This window comes from Onychomys torridus, chromosome 23 (assembly GCF_903995425.1).
Source record: "Onychomys torridus chromosome 23, mOncTor1.1, whole genome shotgun sequence".
NCBI lineage: Eukaryota > Metazoa > Chordata > Mammalia > Rodentia > Cricetidae > Onychomys > Onychomys torridus.
In genome coordinates this window covers 8,871,323-8,890,871 of record NC_050465.1, presented here as the reverse complement: position 1 = coordinate 8,890,871, position 19,549 = coordinate 8,871,323, and the positions used below count along the sequence as shown (strand labels likewise).

At 53.2% G+C, this 19,549-nt stretch overlaps 1 protein-coding gene across 1 annotated transcript; it reads left to right on the top strand.

The window, feature by feature from the left end:
• The first annotated feature begins 16,275 nt into the window (after window positions 1-16,275).
• Mab21l4 (mab-21 like 4) lies at window positions 16,276-19,262 on the top strand. The gene is made up of 3 exons (XM_036173680.1): window positions 16,276-16,346; window positions 16,782-17,514; window positions 19,201-19,262. Exons 2-3 carry the CDS (start codon window positions 17,001-17,003, stop codon window positions 19,260-19,262), a joined length of 576 nt encoding a protein of 191 aa, XP_036029573.1. The 5' UTR covers window positions 16,276-16,346; window positions 16,782-17,000.
• The last annotated feature ends 287 nt before the right edge of the window (window positions 19,263-19,549 follow it).

Below are 19,549 nucleotides of genomic sequence, written 5' to 3'. Positions count from 1 at the left end.
GGCTACCCGTTTTGCACAGGGGGAACCTAAAGCCTAGTGGGGTAGCAAACAGCAACCCAGGCCCCCAGATTAAAGACGTGATGCTGGCTCCATTCAGAGGTTCCCTCCAGGCCGGAAGGACCCTGCCTCCCCTCCCTCCTCTCCCCGGAGCATCAGCGGCGCCACCCGCTAACGGGAAAGCAGCGGCGCAGCACAAACTTGACTCATTCCTAACGTTTACAGAGGGTCACTTATTAGCCGGGACGTCCCAAGAGGCGCTGGGGGCGTAATAGGTTCCAGCTGTGGCCGGGTGCCTGCGATGGGTCGACGCCCAGCCAGAGCAGGAGGGGTGCGGAGGGGGAGCGGGAGGGGCGCGTCCCTGGCAGCCCGCCCTCTCCTCCCGCCTCCAGTCCCCAGCGCGCGGGAGGATTGCAAGCGAGGGCCGCCCCGCCTCCACGCAAATAGCGCGGGGGAGGGGCACGGGGCTCAGCTACGTCGTGCAAGGAGGTCTGTGCTGACCCGGGCTTGCATCCCTTGGGATCTCATCTGGGACTGCCTCCTACCCCATCCCCAAGTCCGGCCCGTGGTGAGGAGTGGAGCTAGGGGAGTTTCCAGCATCCGCTCCACAGACTCTGTCCATGTTGCCACCAATGGCCCCCGAGCCTGGGTGGGTCACCATCTCCAGGGCTAGAATCTTTCCTAACCAGCCTGGATCTTCTGGGGGAAGGTTCTAGCGGAGCAGTGTGTGTGTGTGGGGGGTGCTGGATAGCCTCTTGGGGGGAGCCGCGGACTTCGGGAAGGACACCAAGGCTTGGCAAAAGGGACTTCTATGGTCGCTTTTCTAAAAGACCCCAGACTCAGATGAGCTGGGCCATGTTTGTTCCTTCCTATTTTATTGCTCAGTGTGCTCCTCAGCTATGCCAAAGACCCCAGGGAGGCCACTGCCCCTGTCAGTAGCCTATGCGTCTAGGTCTAGCCCCAAATGGGTCTATTTGAGACTCAGTGGTGACGAACATCCTTGCCTCCCATTGTTCCGTGGTTGTGTGGAGGGAGTCCCATCTAGGGCCTCTAATTTACCTTACTGTCTGGGTCAGAGCAGGACTCCCCTCTAAGAGAACCGAGGAAGGGTCCCCACTGTGCCATCAACGTAAGGTGACCATGGGTATATCACACCGTGTCTGTGAAGTTATGGAGTATGAAATGCAGGGTGGTATTACAGGCCATCCTGGGTTCCAGAGCCCCAGGGGCTGTTGTCGAGTGAAGGATGGGGTTCAGGTCTGGAAAGGAGGGAGAGTGAGCAGGAAGAAGACCTGGCACCAGCTGCCGAATAGGTTTTCTGTAGCCTGATAATCGGTTAAACACTGCCCACCACCCCCTGGCCCCATGGGAGTGGGAGCTGCTCAGATCTTCCTTGGTAACTGTCCTCCTGTGGCCTAGGAACCTCACACTGCACCTTTGCCCTTGCCTGGAGACTGGAATGGGCAGTTCTGGGGTTGGGGGTTGTACCCTTCCCCATTCTGGATCTTGACTCAGATGGTGGGGGCGGGGAGGGGTGCAGTTGATGTGGATGGGGAGATTGAGGTCAGGGGCAGGGCTCTAGCCCTCGGTGGGAGGCCATAATCAGGAAAAGAGGCTGTCACAAGGATGGGCTTCAGCTTGGGGCCCTGTCCTGTCCTCCAACTCTGCCCCACAGGCATGACCCTTCTATATGTGTCCTTCCAGATTTGGGATGGTGATCACCCTGAAGGGGAATCCAGGCAACATCCGAGCACAACCCACTGGAGCCCAAACTCTGAGGGGCACAGCCTTTCTCAGCTCTCAGGGACTCCGCCTAGGCTGCTGTCTAGGTTGGGCAGGAGGAAGAGTCAAGTGTGTCCACTGCAAGGGGCTTCTGGGTGGCCTCTCACTGCTGCATCAAACAGGGGGGGGAACAGAGTAGAGCATGCTGGGACAGGTACCCCAAGTGGTCCCAGTAGGTAACCCATACTCTCCTTCTAGGCTGCAGGTAGAGAAGGAAACAAAAATAAGACAAAGCAAAACAAAAATAAGCAAACAAAATCCCTTAAACTCTCTCAGGTGTAATGGAGGCTCATTTCCATTTTCCCAGCTGAACTACCACCAAGCAGGGGCTGCAAAGGTGAAGATGTGAAGCTCCCACTACCTGCTAAGTTACCCCTTGGTGGACTCCCTGGGATCCTCTCACAGTGCCAGAAGCACTGGCCCATTCCCTGAGGACCTGCAGGGTCTTCCTGTGTCAGGGATGGTGGGATACAGAGACAAGGCGGCGGCAGCGGTGTGTGTGTGTGTGTGTGTGTGTGTGTGTGTGTGTGTAGAGGCAGAAATGGCAAATTCATGAGCTAATTCACGGCCTCTTGCTCATCACTGTAGCCACAGAAGATGGACCATCTAGGTGCTGGTCCCAGGGGAGAGAAGGATGGATTTAAAAAGGAACTTGGCTGCTTCAGGTATAGAGAATGGAAGGACACAACCATGTCTTCCAAATAAAGCAAGCAGGGCGGGCCTCCCCCCAAAACCCCCATTTAAACTCTCCGAGGGAGAGGACATTCAACAGACAAGCCCAGTGTAACCTGGATACTATCTCAGGCCCTAACCTAGGCAGCAGGCAGGACAGGGCTGGGTGACAGAGGTGGAGCAGAGAGCTGTCTTGTATCTGAGTGCAGTGCAGGGGTGGCTAGGCTGCTGCTAATGTCTGGATGCTGAGCTCCAACAGTGCCCCCATGTGGCCCCATCCAGTAATGCAGAAGGGCTGCAGGGCCTGCACAACTTCTGCAACCTAGGCTGGTCTCTGGGGCTCCAACATGATGGGCAGTAAGAGAACCTGTGACAAGGCGTGAGTTGAGGCAAGTTAGGTGGGTTGAAGTTCCTTAGCACTGTCCACTGTCCAGGAGCAGATGTTCTAAAATCAGTTATCTTGACTTGGAAACTGCCCTTCTCCCGCTGTCCGGGCAAGCCGGGGCTAGGCAAGTTTAGGACTGCTGACAGGGTCTGTGTTAGGGCTAAGACTCAACCCTATGTCCCCAAACACTTATGGGGCTAGTTTTCTGGATGGCCAGGTCTCTGGACAATCCCCTGATTTGTATGCACCTGGTTGGATGGCCATGGACCCTCCTGCATCCCCTTGCTGAACTGGCCTGGCCCAGGGCAGGCCCGACTGTAGGCTCAGAGCACTTTGTCCTCATGCAGAGGGTTTGGTGGGTACCCCTGGACTCGGTACCTGGTAATGTCTACTCCTGTGCATGGCAGGGTGGCTTTACATCTGCTTTGATTGACAACCCTCACCCCACTTCCCCCAACTATACCTGCCAAGCTGGGGCATGGGCATTGCTCCTGGAGCAGAAGTTTCTGAAGCCATGAGGGGACTAGATGTTGGAGCAGGGGATGATGGTAAAAGGTACAACTTATCCATCCACCCCTAGTACAAATGCTTGACATACAAACAGGCTCAGACAGGTTCTCAACACAAGTAATTGATGTTGGAATGGCCGAAGGTATGAATCACTAACTATAAAATGACTCACAGCAGGGAATGCTCAGCAGGACGAGGATGCTGTCTGTCTTGTCTGCTCCTATGTCCTGACACCCACACAGGCCTCCTGGGGAAGGCGGCGGGCCTGCGAAGCAGTACAAGCGAAGGCCCAGGATAAAGAACAAGGGGTGAGGAGTAAGGAGAGGGGGGTGGGCTAGACAGAGGAGAAAACTCGAGTGTCATTGTCAAGGCCTGGGATGTTCTGCTGAGGAGGGTGGGGCCTGTCTCCTGGGTAGGAAAAGTCTGAGCAGAGGATGTGGCCCATCTGGTCAGTGCAGTGGCACTGGTGTCTGCGTCGCTGTGTCCTTCCCTGGCTGGCATGTGATTAGCCCTGTAGCCAGGCCACATTGGGCCACTGTCAGCTCCTGTCCTTGGTGGGCCTGCACTCCTGAGACCTCACACCCTTGATCTTTGGAGTGAGGAGTGCCTTTGAGAGGGGAGTGTGAGGGGCGTGGCTGGGTCCCTGGGGAGCTCCAGAATGGCAGAGCAGGATGAGAGCTCTGGACCATTCTGCCCATCCCCAAGACATCTAGTCACCACGGCTGTCTTCAGTAGTATTTACACAGGAAGCACCCATGAGAACCCCAATGGGGCGTGGTGTAGATGCAGGGCTGGGACAAGCATGTACCCCACCAGGGTGCTTCAGCTCTACCTGGCATCACTCTGTGGATTTCCCTGAATGAGTCCTTTAAGTCAGGGATGTGGTGCCTGAGTGTTGAGCTGTTTTGGCAGATGACTGAGCTTGAGGAAACCTCAGACGTAGCTGGCCAGGTAGAGGGCAGAGGGCAGCCTATGATGGTGTCTGAAGTGTTTCATCCTGTGAGGCTGGGCCCCAGCACTTCCCCTGGGTAGCTGATGTTAGAACAGGAAGACCCAGAGGGTTGAAGAAGTGGTTGTTGTCAGCAGTTGAGTGAGGGAAGATGATTCCTACAGCTACAGTCTTGCTTTAAATACACGCATTCATAGAAGAAAGCGGGAATGTAAAACAGTGGCATCACTGAAAAATAAGGTAGGCTCGTGTAGAATTAGAGCTGGGTCCCACAGTTCTTCTAGAACAGACCCTCACAAAAGAGAAACCAGAGACCCGGGTGGATGAGCCTGCATCCCGATGATGCTCACAGTGGTCCACGGAAGAACAACTTGGTGAGCGATGCACAGTCCATCCATGCTGTGATTTGGGAGGACCTCGAGGACGCTGTGCTAAGTGAAACAAGCTGACAGATGTTTCCATCCGTGTGAGGTTCCTGGAACTGTCAGATACACAGAGACAGAGAGCAAGCTGGTGGCTGCCGTGGGCTGGGTTGGTGTATAATGAGGATGAGAATTCGAGAAGGTGAAACTCTTTGGGGTCTGGATAGTGAGAAAATGCTTTTATAAACTGGCCTGTGTGTAAGCCTGTGGGGGTGTTGTCTGGATTAATGACTGATGTGGGAGAGCTCATGCATTGAGGACAGAGCCACCCCTGGACAGGTGGTCCTGGACTGTATAAGAAAGCAGGCTGAGCAAGTCATTAAAAAGTATTCTCCCATGATCTCTGCATCAGTTCCTGCCTCCAGTTTCCTTCCCTGACTTCCCTGGATGGTGGACTACACGCTGTAAAAATAAACCCTTTCCTCCCTGGGTTGCTTTTGGCCACGGTGTTTTATCACAGCAATAGAAACCCTGACTAAGACAGGAGCCGATTAGTCCAGCACTTTCTTGTACTTAGAATGTCTTAAAAGTGTCTTCTGGACACCTTTTTTAGACCCTTTGGGAGGGAGCGGTGGCTGCTCTCCCTGCATCAGCTCCTATGATATTAAAAAGACCCTTGTTCATGTACTGCTGCTATGGTGAGGCTGGGCCTTGGGTAGGAATGGGGGTCAATTTGCTCAAAGAGCTGGAAGCAGTGCCTCTGCTGGGCACTGGTGGGGTGCCTGGCTATGTCCCAACATGGCAGATGCCACTGTGATGGATATATGTGTGGAAGAAAAGAGTATATGGTGTATGGAAGGAAGGAGCCAAAGAACGCAGAAGCTGGATTTGCTGCCTTTTTTTTTTTTTTTTTTTTTTAAATAACAACTCATCCTGGATGGAAGTGGGGGCCAGAAAGAAGCCACCAATCCCTTCTGGGGCCAGTGCCCTATGACCTAAACACTTTCCGCTCTTCATTACCGTCACCCCCTAGACTTCCAGCTCGTGAACCCTTTGGGGGCACATTCAAACCACACCCAAACCATAGCAACAGCTTTTGCCAACAAATATGAAATTTTATGATGGACAAGTTCCCAGAAAACTAGAACTTAACCCAAAAGAAACAGTTTGAAAAGTTGTATGTTATTAAAGCAACCAAGTTAAGGGTGGGAAATCTTCCCACACTACTTCCCAGCTGTCTTAAGTGTACTATCAGTTCTGGGTCTTTGTAAATTCATATGTAAATTTAGGGGTCTTTGAACTCACAGTGAGCCAATGTGTGTCCCCACCCTCTACTTGAGACCAAGCCCGGGGCTCAAAAGCCTGGACCTTGTCTCCAGTTCTAGCTCTCCAGAGGCCTGTGGGGCTTGATGCTCTGTGACACCGTGCAGAGGCTGCTGGAGGCGGTTGTGAAGATCCGGCAAGGGAAAGGGAACTCTGGCCAGAGGAAGAGGGATGCTGAGGTGCTCTTCCTGGCCCAGGCAGCACGTTAATGCCAAAGGCTATGCTCCTGGTCATGTAGGAGGCTTCCCTGACTCAGCTTTGCCCTTCTCTGGATGCCACAGCACCCTGTATGTATCCAGAGGAGCTGGAGGTCCCTAGAGTCCTGCTACTAGTCTGATATGCCTATCTGGGTATCACATGGCGCCTTCCTGCTGCATGCTCACCTGATGTAATTGCACAGAGATCTCAATCACAGCTGTGCAAATAGCAGGTGTGGCCTGGCAGACAGAACAGCCTCACCAGTCTCTGCATGACTTTCAGGTGACAGCTTCCCAGGGACAGTGGGATTAGGTTCAGGCAGAAGCCCACAACACCCATATCCAGAGAGGTTTGCATTGTTCTGGGTTTCTCCCTCAAGTTCACTGGTAAACACACAGCCACTCATTTCCTCCCTCAAGCCTCAAAGGAGCTAATCGGGTCCTTACAGGGTAATGCGATGCATGGATGTGCTAGGCTGTGAGCGTTTTGTGAGCTGAGCTGTGCTGACCATGCTTTCTGAACCCACCATCAGCCTTGCTCTCGAACTCAACCTGATACCCCATCAGGTAGAGCTCACAGTGTGGCCTCTACAGGCGAGAGTCCCTACCCAGGACAATCTCCTGTCTTGTTGTATCAACTGACTTATTTTTTAAAGCTACATTTAATTATTTGTGTGCGGGGTTGGAGTGTGTGTGCGTGACATAGTGTATGTGTGGAGGTCAGAGGACAAATTTTGGGATTTGGATCTCTTCACCATGTGAGTCCCAGAGATCACACTCAGGTCATCAGACTTGATGGCAACTGTCTTCACCCACTGGGCCATTTCCTCCACCCCAACTGGCTTTAATACTCTGTTTGTGTCACAGTCCGTCCTATGTGGGCAGATGTGTAGGCCTATGCGTGCAGAGGTGCTACCATGTCATTTAGACACTTGTCACCGTCTGTGTAGTTACTCCTCTCAGGGGAGTATGTATGTATTGTTTACTTAGGACCACGTCAACCCCCTGCAGCATGGCTTTGAGGGTGTGAGAGCTGGGTTAATGGGCACTCTGGGTCATCAGGTCCATCTGGGGTACACTGAGATCCCCCAGAGGATGGGGACTGCCTGGCTGGGGTGGCTGGATGATCACAGTGCTGGGGAAGCAGAATGTGGAGGCTGAGGCTGAGGGGCAGCAGGGCTGGTAAGGAGGTGAGCTTGGAGGAATGGGAAGTGGTGAGGAGGACAGGGATGTGGGGACGGATGATTCCATCAGCACTGTTTTGCAAGCAAGTGCCATGAAAACAGAAATGAAACTTCTGCAGATTTCAGAGTGGGCATTGGGGGTACCCCCAAACTGAAGTCCTCCTTCCAGCTTAGACCCAACGGTCCCCATACCTGGCTATCAGAGCAGTGGAGATCCCTGTTCCTCAAACCTTGCAGGCTGCAAGCCCAGGGCTCTGGAGAGGCTGGCCTTATGAGCTGCGTTACCAGTCTAGAGGTCTGCGTTCACCTGCTCATATTCACACTGAGCACGTGCACAGGAAGAGCATGTTCCTGGGCGGTGCAGCAGCACGCCCTGCAGTGTCCTGTCTAAAAGTGCTCTCGGGACCTGCTCTCCAGGGGTCACAGAGGGCAGCCACTTCACTGACCTGGATCACAGTGTCCAGCTCCAGCTGAGACTGCTTGGTAGTGTCCTCCTCTTCAGGATTGCTGGAAGTGGAGCTCATCCTGGGCAAGAGCACAGAACCTCAGATCAGCAGTGCCTGGGCTCCTCAGCGTGTCCCCTCCTGGAGACTTAACTGCCCAGGACCTTCCTCTGTGTGCCTCCCTGCCCCTGTGTGCAGTACCTGGGGCCACTATGCTGGTTCTGCCCTGTTGAATTCTCTTGCTCCTGGGCACCCAGCTGCCCCACCTTAATTGTGGAGACCACATGCCAAACAAGCCCATGAGTGTTGCTGAGGCAACCAGGACGCTGAGGGCTGGGTTTCCCTGGAAACAGGAGTAGGGCTTGTTGTGAGGACTAAGGAACACTGTTGGCCAAAGCTGTTTCCCTGGAGACCTGGAGTGAAGCTGACCTGGGGGAGGGACCAGCCTTTTCGGAGAGCCCCCATTTACTGTCCAGAGAGACCGTTTGCTTGCTGACCACACCCAGAAGCGCAGACCACAAGCCCATTCTCTATTCAGGGTCACAAACAGACTTGGTTAATGTGTCAAGGAGCTTTACGATGAGTAGTGAGATGTGTGTCATGGATGTCTAAGGATGAGGGAGAGACAGACCTTTCCCAGGAGCCAAGGTGGCTCCATCTTCTACATCCTTCCCCCTTGGATCCTGGCAGGTTACCTGCTCTGCAGTGTGCTCCGCCGAGGCCATGCAGAATTGCATCTCTCCCCAGTTATCCCTCTTGGCACTGGTCTGGTTCATAATCTTATCAGTACAGAGTCTTAACCTACTTCTGAAACCTTTTGAACTCTGCCTCAACCTCTTTCTGTATATCTATTCTGTAGCCTATTCATATGCATGCAGATATAGAGATATATTTACTGCGTGCTATGTGGTATCCAAGTTAATATCAGTAATTAAAATTGTAGTCCAAGATTCTGCCCTCACCTTGGGCCAGGCGACCAAGGAAGGTGGAATTATATGAAAAATTTATTCTATTGAAACTGCTAAACCTGTGTCCTTACTGTTATTCAATAAAATTTGACATGGAAAGCATGAATGTGTTCATCTACTTTTCTGGCATGGCATGCTCATGACAAAGAGGCATCTTCAGAGTGTCCTAGGAATCGGAGGGCTGATTCTCAGGTGGAGCCACCCTGTTCCCTACTCAGGCATACCATCTGACCGCCATATTCAGTCTCTGGGTCCAAGGATGCACTCTACCATCTGACAGCCACCTTGGTCTGCCCTCCTCTGGCTTGTCTGAAAGGCCTTTGGCATTGCTCATCAATTCTCCCCTCCCAGCCATGCACAAGAGCCTAAGACCCCATCTTTGCCTTTACCTTGGATACTGGGGTTGGCCTGGGATCTAAGTGGTTCATGAATGTAGCTTCTGGTCCAGGACTATTGATGACAAGGAGAATCTTCATGGCAAGCCTGGAGCAGGATCCAGAGTGAGCCTTGTTAGATTGGCCATTGAAGACAATGGGGCTCAAGAGGGCCTTGGCCAGTCCTGACCCTCCTCCTCACAGACTGGACCATTGGGCCCAGGACCCTGAGCCTCCTGTCCTGAAGTATTGGAGCAAGTTCCGCCATAGTTGTCAAGGGCATGCTCTGGCTCTACCATCCATCAGCATGTGGCTGATTTTGCCCCGTCTGTGGCCACCCGCTGGCAGGCTGTTCAATACTCCTGTCCTCAGAGGTGGACTCTTTTTCGGAGGGGCTTTTGTCGCCATCCCTTCCTCCATACCTGACACCTCACCAGAAACAGCCCTGGGACACAGCAAACCTCAGACTTTCAGTTCCTCAGAGGACAGACAGTTCATAGCTGTTTGGTACTGAACATGAGCACCATCGTGGTTGGCCTCAGGCATGGATAGGCACAGACACACTGGTGGCAGTGGGAGGTGAGCCTTGGCCCAGTGAATAGGGCTGTGGCGAGTCAAAATAAGTATAGTGAACAGGGCCCACTTCCTTCGAGAGCCTACAGGGCATGTACTTCAGACAGCAAAGGGGCTGCATGCCAGGTCAGCTCAGGCTTGGTTGCCCTCGAGAGCCACTCCCTATGAGCAATGGCTGCAGCCTCTGGACCTGTGAGTTCAGCACGTGTGCAGTCCACCCTGTCTGCGGGGCACAGAGTCACCAAAGGGACAGAGATGGCCACAGAGAGCAAGTCAGAGTCCAGAGCAATTCTGGCCAGACAGGCTATCCTGGGGCTGTGAGGCAAGGACAGGACACGGCATTCCTCTGTGCCCTCCACCCTCTTCACACAGCACAAGAGTTGTCCCCCACATGAACTGTGCTCGAGGATACCAGAGTCCAGCAGGGCCAGGCATCAGAGCTACTTCTGAGGCTGAATGGCACCACCTCATTCCTGGCTGTTGAGTGAGGTGGGTAGGCCAGGGCAGGGCTGGGGTGAGGCTGTGGGCACCTGGCCTTCACACAGAAGGTACATGCAGGACCCTTCATGAGGACTTCTAACGTCCCTTTCCTACTCCAGGAAGGTTTGGGTCAGGGATGGTAAATTATTAGGACCAGTCAAGGATATCTGAGAGGCCCACTGTGTCTGAGGGATTCAAATAGGGAGGACCTGAGAGGTCCCCTGGGCAGAGGAGAACCTCACTCTCTACCCGCTCAGTGCTCAGCTGGTCTGTTCACAGGATGGTTGGTGGAGCCCTGGAGAATGCCTGCCAGGATGGTTCAGGGTCCCTGCCCTCTGTCACTCATTCTCAAGGAATGGAGAACACTGAGTTAGTTGCCAAGATACAACCAGGAAAAGACCGCGAGCGCAGTTCTGCCTTCGGTGGCAGGAGAGGGTGTGGATCTGCTGGTTATTCCCAGCTTGGCAAGGAGCACAGCAGCATAAGAGCTGAAAGAAATAAGGAAGGGCCCACACACCGGATCTGGCTGTGACTTCCTGGATACAACCAGGCAAGCATGGATGGCAACAATAACAGATAACTTGAACTTCATAAACATTAAAACATTGCATACCTAAGGACAATATTAAGAAAGAGAAAAGGCAGCCGGGCGCTGGTGGTGCACACCTTTAATCCCAGCACTCGGGAGGCAGAGGCAGGAGATCTCTGTGAGTTCAATGCCAACCTGGTCTACAGAGCGAGTTCCAGGACAGGCTCTAAAGCTACACAGAGAAACCCTGTCTTGAAAAAACCAAAAGCAGAGAGAGAGAGAGAGAGAGAGAGAGAGAGAGAGAGAGAGAGAGAGAGAGAGAGAAAGACGTTATGTGAGAATATTATGTGAGGAAAATGCTTGCAAATCATTCACCTGATAGAGGAATGAAATCTAGAATATGTAAGATTTTCTTAACACTCAGCAATAGAGCACAATTAAAAAAACAAGTCAAGAATGGGAATAGACATTTCTCTGTTAGACACATATAAAGGGCCAATAAGCCTACAAAGATGTTCGACCTTCCTAATTAGTAGGGGAAAACTGTCCTGATGAATGTCACAGCCTTAGGGTGGCTACTGTTAAGAAAATAGAAAAGTATGCTGGTGAACACATAGATTAACCAGAGGCCTTGGATGCTGCTGGAATGTGAAATGGTGAAAGCTGATTGAAAACAGCATGGTACTTCCTCAAAAATCAAACACATGCCACGTGATCCAGCAGTTGCACATCTGGGTGTGTACCCAGAAGAACAGAAAACAGAGATGGAGAGATCTGGCTGCCATGTTCATAGCAACCGAGTGTCTGCGGGTGGATGGAAAGATAAGCAATATTTGGCTGTCCATAAAGTGGATGATTGTTCAGTACTTAGCAGGAGGGACGTCCTGACACATGCTATGACAGGGAGGGACCTGGAGGCCACCAGGTTGAGTGAAGTGAGCCAGTCACAACAAGACAGGACTGTGCAACTCCATCTAAACTCAAAACCACCACCAACAACAAAAACAATCTTTCTTGTGAGCATGGAGATAAAGGGAGACCTAGCAGAGCGTGCACCCACAGATTCTGAACTCAGAACTGGCCAGTTTCTAGTCTGTCCTGGGCTGACTGGGTGGCCTGGGTCAGGCAGAATGGCCTTGTGTACCCCGTGTGTTGAGGTGATCCATGCTCGTGCTTCCTCAGCCTCAGAATTGCCCCCAGCACTCCCTTTCACACTGGTGCCGCTCTCCTTTGCCAGGGCATCACCTATCTCTTGGTCCCCTGCTCCCCTGAACAGGTGGCACAGCCCCCATACTCCCACGTGCTCAGCACCGGGGCTGCTTGGAACCCCATGTGTCTGAACAGTACGCAGGACTCACAGTGTCCCCATTGGGAGACTGTGGGGTAACAGTAAGGACATTCTGGGGGGGAATGATGGGTGCTGATCCCAGTCCTGGGTCAGCAGAGTGTGTGCCCTAGAGCCCTGTAGAAGATGCCCCCCAGGAAATAAATCACCAGACACAGAGGAGTTTCACATATTACATGTCTCCTCTATATGGTGTCAGAGGTGCCTCAGGCCCAGATCATCTCCCTGATAGAGGCCTGAGGCCTGAGGTTGAGTAATAAAGGGGCGGGTGGAGAAGGTGAAGCCTGAGTAGGGAGACTGTACTGCCGCCCCTGAACTACAAGGGTGGGAGGAAGGCGTAAGGAAGACTGCAGTGAAGGACAGATGGAAAGATGGTCCCCTTGTGTGGCCTTGACCCCACCTGGGCAGGTGGAAGGAACAGGTGGGGCCTAGACGCTCTCTCTTGCAAAACCTTCCCACCTAATGCAACCTCACTCTTGCATTATCTTCTCCCAGACCATGACGGGAAGGGTGAGGACGGCAGGGCTTTTTCTACGACTTGAACCCTTCATGGGGCGTGCTCTGGTGTCCTCACTGTGTAAGAAAAAGAGACAACTGGAAAGCTGTAGCATCAGCTCCTGCCTGGAGCCCGTCTGACATCTGTTGGTGAAGCTGAGACTATTGGGAGCTATCATCCTGCCTGCCCCTCAGTCCCCATCTGCCAGCTCGAAGCTTGGGTTCCACCAGTCCTAGCAAACACACAGCAGGGTCAGCTCCAGGCTGTCAGTTAACTGAACACAGCCTTGAAGACATCTCATAGACTGGTCTTCCCCGTAGTTCCTTCTTCCTTACCACCTAGGACAGTGGTTCTTAATCTGTAAGTCATGACCCCTTTCGCAGGAGTTACGTATCAGATATCCTGCATATCAGATACTTACATTATGATTCATAACAGTAGCAAAATTACAGTTATGAAGTAGTGACAACATGCTTTTCTGGTGGGGGGTCACCACAACATGAGGAACTGTATTAAAGGGTCATGGCATTAGGAAGGTTGAGAACCACTGTCCTAGCATGTCTGGCTTCTCTTGAGATCCACTTGGTGACAAGCAGATCCTGCTCAGCTCTGCTCTTGGCTGGATTGCCACCCGACAGCCGCTCTGGTGTGGCTAGGGGTTCCCAGGCCTGTCCCCGTGCTGGAGCTCATCCTGTTGGCTCCATCATCTATTTCAAGTTATTATCATCCTCCAGACCATCCCCAGCTCCTTGTGCCCAGCTTCTTCACTTCCTGAAGAGCATTTGCCTCGGTTACTTGCTTATCCCACAAATGATAAGCCTGGAGTTCTCGTAAGCACCCTTTAGGTGGGCTGTGGGGCTGGTGTGTGAGCCAACAATGACCTCAGCTGCTGTGAGCATTAGGTCACTAAGTTGTAGACAGTTGTCTGTCCTGTTTTGAGCCTTCTCAGTGGACACACACACACACTCCACTTCTGAGTAGCTCATGGGGTGGGGGCATACTGAGCAAGTAAAATGCAGGTCTCTCTCACCATTCCATAACAAGTAATGCTTATGACTTCCCCTGCAAGTTCAGTGTTATCCTCAGAGAAATCCTGACTCAGCTGTGTGCTGTGGTGCATTGTCAGCCATCCACACTGGGGTTAGACTACGATGCCCTGTAGCAGGCAATGTGAGAGAGGACTAGGATTTGTTCAGCATGGCGAGCCCTGCTGTTCCATTGGAGATCTTGAACTACCCATCTCATCAGGGCCACGTGCTTCCCCAGGAGTGACCTTGGTATCAAGGGCCTCTGGGTGGTCAAGGATCTGCTGGACACTGTTAGAGTGTGGAAGGAGCTAGAAGCGCATATTGTGTGACCTCCCCATTCTTGGCTAAGGACTTGGAGCCCAGAAAGCATAGTGACTCTCCGTGGACACACAGAGAGGGCCTCTGAACACATGTGCTCTGGAACCCGACTTTCTGTGTCCATACCTGAGCTTTAACAGGCAACAGGCACTCTGGGCATAGGAACCCTGTCAGATCACAGAGTTCCGGAATGAAAGAGCACAACCCACAACAGAGGAGGGGTCCCTCCTAGAATCTGTCATGAATGTCAGTGGACCTCAGTTGACCTTTCTTACGGCACCAGCTGGTGTCTGTCTTTTTGTGTTTCCTTTTGGCCATTGTTACAAATCCTGGGGGTTGGCACAGAACTAACTGCCTGGTAGAGTGTTGAAATGGTGGCCCGGGAAGTTGACATGGCCATGCAGGACTGGTGGAAGAGCTGTGACTGCAGGACCCAGGTAGCTGGATCCTGGTGTGGTGGTGTGTGACCTCCAGGTCACAGGAGGGGAGAGGGGGCCAGATGACAAGGAGCTTAGGCAGACCTTGCTCAGGCGTGGCTGGGGCTCCTGAGAGACTTTAGGAGACAGAAGTGTAAGGTTGTATGGAGATCAAGACTCGAAAAGCCCAGGCTTTGCCAGCCCACTGGACAGACTGACAACTGGCCACTTGGAGTGCCAGAGTCTGTATGTGGTCCTCATAAGGAGAACATGAGGACTGGGAACTTTATTGGGTGGCCTTGGATGCCACTTCAATTTTCCTCACAAGAGACAGACCGAAGGCAGAGGAACACCGGGTAGGACCTCCAGAGGAGGGGGCAGAGGCAGTGTGATGCCACTGAGGCAGTGGTAGTTGGATCCAGAAGAAGCCCACAGTGCTTCTTGGAGCTTCCTGAGAGAGCTCAGCCATTTTTACCCTGACCCAGGGCTTCAGTCTCTGTGTCCTGGAAGCCAGGTCTGCTGTGGAGAGCTGGTAGCCAGGGAACCCACAGTGGCTCTGAGCAACATCCGTGCAGAGACTACAGCCATCGGGCCATGTGTGAAATGTTGAGGCGGTGTGGAGCCTGCACCTCGTACTTCCTGGGCTCCATTTCATGCAGTCCGTTTAGACTGGAATGCCCCTCCCTGCCAGCTTCTCCCAGAGCACCTGGGAATCCCCGAGGTACAGGATCAGCATGCTGCACTGAGAGGCTAAATCAATACGTTTGTGGTTGGTCAGAGTCACCAAAGCCTTGTGGAGCCTGTGGGCTCTGACAGCTACGCTGACCACTCTGCCTTCACTGTCCTCCGTCCCCCCTATTGTACATACTGACACTCTGGGGTCTGCAGAGTGGTCGGCTTGGGTCCCTCCTGTGGGTCCCTTCAAAGTCAAACCCTGCCACCAGCTCTGTCTTCCTCTTTCCACCGTCCCCCTATGATGTCTTTAGACATCCAAGCAGAGCCCACATCCAGCTGTTCCCTGTTCACCTCTCATAGTGTTGTCCATTCTGTGTGCTGACATCCAGACAGATGAGGAGTACACGGAGGAGGAGGAGGAGGAGGAGGAGGAGGAGGAGGAGGAGGAGGATACTGCCCCAGCCTTGGGGAGCTCATTATGGCTTTTACCACCCTCCAGAGGGGCCAAGGAAGGAAGAACAGAGTTCTGGCCTGTCGTCACTCAAGGTCACAGAGGGGAGGGTCAGCATAGAGGGAGAGAAGCTTAGGCAGCACCTTGCTTGGGGGTGGCTTGGTCCCCTGGGTGACTTGAAGAGACTTCTGGGAGGATGTGTAGAGAAGCTAGGAAAGCCCAGGCTCTGAGCTAGGAAGGAACTACCTGGCCTGGCTGCTGACCCTGCATTGGAGCTGGGCTGTCTAGGGCTGCGGGACCCACTGCTCACAGACTACAGTGCTGTGGAGGAGCCAGGTGGGGCATAGCATTAACAGTGTGAAGACCAAGAGACAGCACTCTGGAACCTGAACAGCCTTAGAGAGGATGAGCCGTATGCTGGGCAGCCCTGTAGACAGAGCTGGACCAGGCTGTTGGGAAGCCTGTCTCTGTCATGGAGGCTGACAGAGGCCTGTTTACAGGTTGTAACCTCTCAGAGGCTCTGAGCAGCCACTCCGAGAAGGGTGGTTCCCTACCCTATCATCTGGTATCTCTGACTTAGTGCAGGTGGCTGAGGTCCCAGGCCATGCCCGGTGTGGCTGCAGAGATAGCATCTCTAAGACACCTGTGGGGCCGTGGCCTTGTAGACTATTTGCAGACTAGAAGCTAAGCTGCCTGTACACTGCGGCTTCTCTGAGGGCCAAGGGTCGCTAGGGGCGGCTCCCTCCTGCCAGTCTGGACTTGCCCAACCCTGAGCAGGGAGGAGGCGGTGGGCAGGGCACTGGCAGGTGGCTTGTAGAGTAAGACTTTCCAGCCATGAGGCAGAGCCAGAGGCCGCTTCTTCTCCTAGAAGGCCACAGCTCCCGGCCAGGTGCGCGCCAGCTCTTCTCAGAGGGAGACTGGAGGGATGGGACAGGCAGCCTGAGGGGCTGAGCCGGGGGAGGATTGATTTACACTGGTAACTGGGGGATGCTTAGGAGATACTGCCCAGGTCTGGCCTGAGGCTTGTTCCTCTCCAGGCTGCCTCAGAGAGGACGGGAGCCACACAGGTTCTGGCAGCCATTGCCTTCCCATCTGAACCATGGGAAAAGAGGCTGGGCAAGGAAGGCCCATTTCACAGAGGCACTGTGACTAGCTTTGGGGTTGGGGTGGGGTGTGAAACATTAGATATATACGCCCTCCTCCAGGTTAGGCCACTGTGTTTGGGGCCTAAGATTCAGGAGGAAGAAGGGAGGGGGTGAGTGCTAAGCAATTGGGCCTCCACCTCCCTGGACAGCCCCCTGTGATACTTACTCTTAATTGTTAGGTACTGACTCACCCCACTTCAAAGGCCTTGGCCTCCGTTCAGGTATTTAACCTGCTGCACGGAGCCTGTCACTCTGGAATTCTGCTCATGGGGAGCTGAGCCCCACCTGCAGATCTGCTCCTCACCTGGACAGGTACCTCTTCCTTCTAGGCAGTCCACACCAGCTGAAGAGCAGTCCCCAAGGGCCACCAGGGCCCTGCTGCCTACTGCTGCTCAGGGATGCCAGCCCCCTGCATCTTTGCTCCAGACATGGCTGAGCAGGTGCCCCTGTGGCACCACTACCTGTTGGCCATCCAGTCACGGGAGTCACCCCGTGTCCAGGACTACCAGAGAGCAGAGAACATCCTGCTCACCGTGCTGGAGCGAGTCCATGCCTTGGACCCCCGCTTTGTTGTTGACTACTCTCGAGACCTGGAAGCCTTCCAGTTTGCACTGCGTTCCTCAGAGGACCCGCTGGATGTGGAGGTGCCCCTGGGGGTGGACGCCGAGGCTCTCCTGATTGAGGATTCAGAAGCCGCTGAGCCAGGAGATGGCCCCACAACCTGTCGCCTGGGTGTCCTCAAGAAAGCGTCTGTCCTGGAGCCATGGATGACTGATGATGTCTTCAGTGTCTCCTCAGAGGCCAGAGACAAGTGCTGTGGCTACATTGTACCCAGTAAAGTTCTGTGTGTCCTTAAAGATCTTCTGGTGGCTGCCACCGTACACTGCAAACACCACAGCCTCATTCCACCAGGTAACGGCATGGGGGTGGGGTACGGAGGTTCTCTGCACACATGCGCAATGTGTGAATGCATGTGTATGACCACTACTGTGTTTGAGTCTCAGGGTATGGACTGGCCCATGGGGGCTGCATACAGGTCCGTGTGTGTGTGTGTGTGTGTGTGTGTGTGTGTGTGTGTGTGTGTGTGTGTGTTCCTTGTGCATATAAATGCATTGTGAGTTGTCATTGTGTGCTGGAGGTTTCCCTGTGAGCCAGGAGACTTACTATGGCCCTTCAGCCCCCAGCATCTCTGAGAAAGCAGATTGTGAGTCACATGTGACCTGTTTCTGCACTGTGATTTGGGGAAGACATTTTAACGAATGTCACTTTATACATGTCTGAACGTTTAGGACAAGCCTGCTGTTTTGTTGGCCAGCTTGCTGCAATGGGTCTCTGGCAGGGTTCTAGAAAATCAGTCTGTTACCTGTTACAGTATGTTGTGGTGATGCTTAACGTCTGTTCCCAGTTCAGCTTCAGTCACAATCTGGAAGATTGTGTGTGAACACAGTGAACGTGTCTGAATCAGGATGTAAACACATGCTAGTGTGCATACATATGGGTGTGTGGGGATGTGGACAGACATGAGTATGCATGTGAATACATACATGTGAATGCAGGCTTCTACATATACAGGCATGTGTGTGTGCATGCCTGCTCCAATTTATGACTGAGTCGCTAACTTGGTACGTTGAGACCCAGACGGCTCCGAGGCTGTGTATTTTCAAATGTGCCAGGGACCCAGCCTCAGTCTTTTGCTGGACATCTTGTTTATATAATCTGGGGTGTCAGAGCTCCAGGTGGGTGGGGCTCCCAGCAATGACCAGAAGCAGCCAGTTTCTTTACACAAAGGTGGCTGGAAGGGTAGGTACAGCCTGTGATGGGCAAGGACATTGGGGACCCTCAGTGATGATGTTTGTCCTCTTGGGTTCAGGTGTAGGACACCAAGTTGATAAGGCGCTGGAGGCCGGAACAGAATGTTCTGTTTTTCTTGGGAGGAGACAGATACATGATGGTGGGAGTTACTCCTTTCTCACGTGTTTGTCTTCCCAAGTCAACTTCCTGGCATTTGTACTGTATCATCAGTGAGTGGAGCAGTTGTCTCTCCCAGAGGGCAATAACATGCCTGGGATGCCTAGTGTGTGGAGTCTGGGTCTGACTGCATGTTTTGGGACCTGGGAGCCTGGGATAGTGGACTGCTGCTTCTTCCCATGCTTCTTAGGGCTCTGGGAAAGGATGTCCAGCAGAATCCATGACTGGGCACTTAGGTTGCAGTCTGGCCTGCAGGCTTCAGGAAGCCCTGAGACGTCTAACACTGGAATTCTCCATCCCAAAGGAGCCTCAGTTTCCCCATAAAGGGGGAGGGGACCCTCCCAGATCAGCGTTTAAATGTCCCCTTGTATTCCTCTAGTCACACATTTTTATTTGTGAAATGGCAGCCTGGAAGACAGCCAGCCATACCTGTTCTCACCAGGTTACCTCTAAGCCAGGCCTGGCTGGTCTCACCGGTTCCAAGGAGTGGATACCTGGACCCCGTCACCAGCAATAGCTTCCCTTTTAAGGAATGTGTTGGAAGCAATGCCTGGAATTTCCCATGGGCCCAGTTCAGCCACAACATCAGGAATGGGTCTTGGCTGTGGGGGGGTCTCCTTTCTCATCCAGGAGGCAACCTGGATATGCAAGGTGGGGGCCTAGAGATTCGGATGGTCCTTAATGGCCCATAACTTGGAAGTCTCCTAGGTACCCCAACAGGTGGGTCTGTGCCTCAGTTAAATAGTGGGCTGCAGAAGCCAGGGCCAGCTGACAATGGCTGTGTTAGGTCAAGCAGGAAGGCAGAAATGGTCCTGCTGAATTAGAGAGTTCAAGAGATGACCAGGTAAGACGCCCAAGGAGCCACAAAACACCAGACACTTAATGACAGTCTCTGGCCACCCGAAGGTCAGTCTTCTGCTCCAGGACACCTGGCCTAGCAGGTCTGGGAGGGACTGCCCCCAGCAGCTGACCTCCTAGT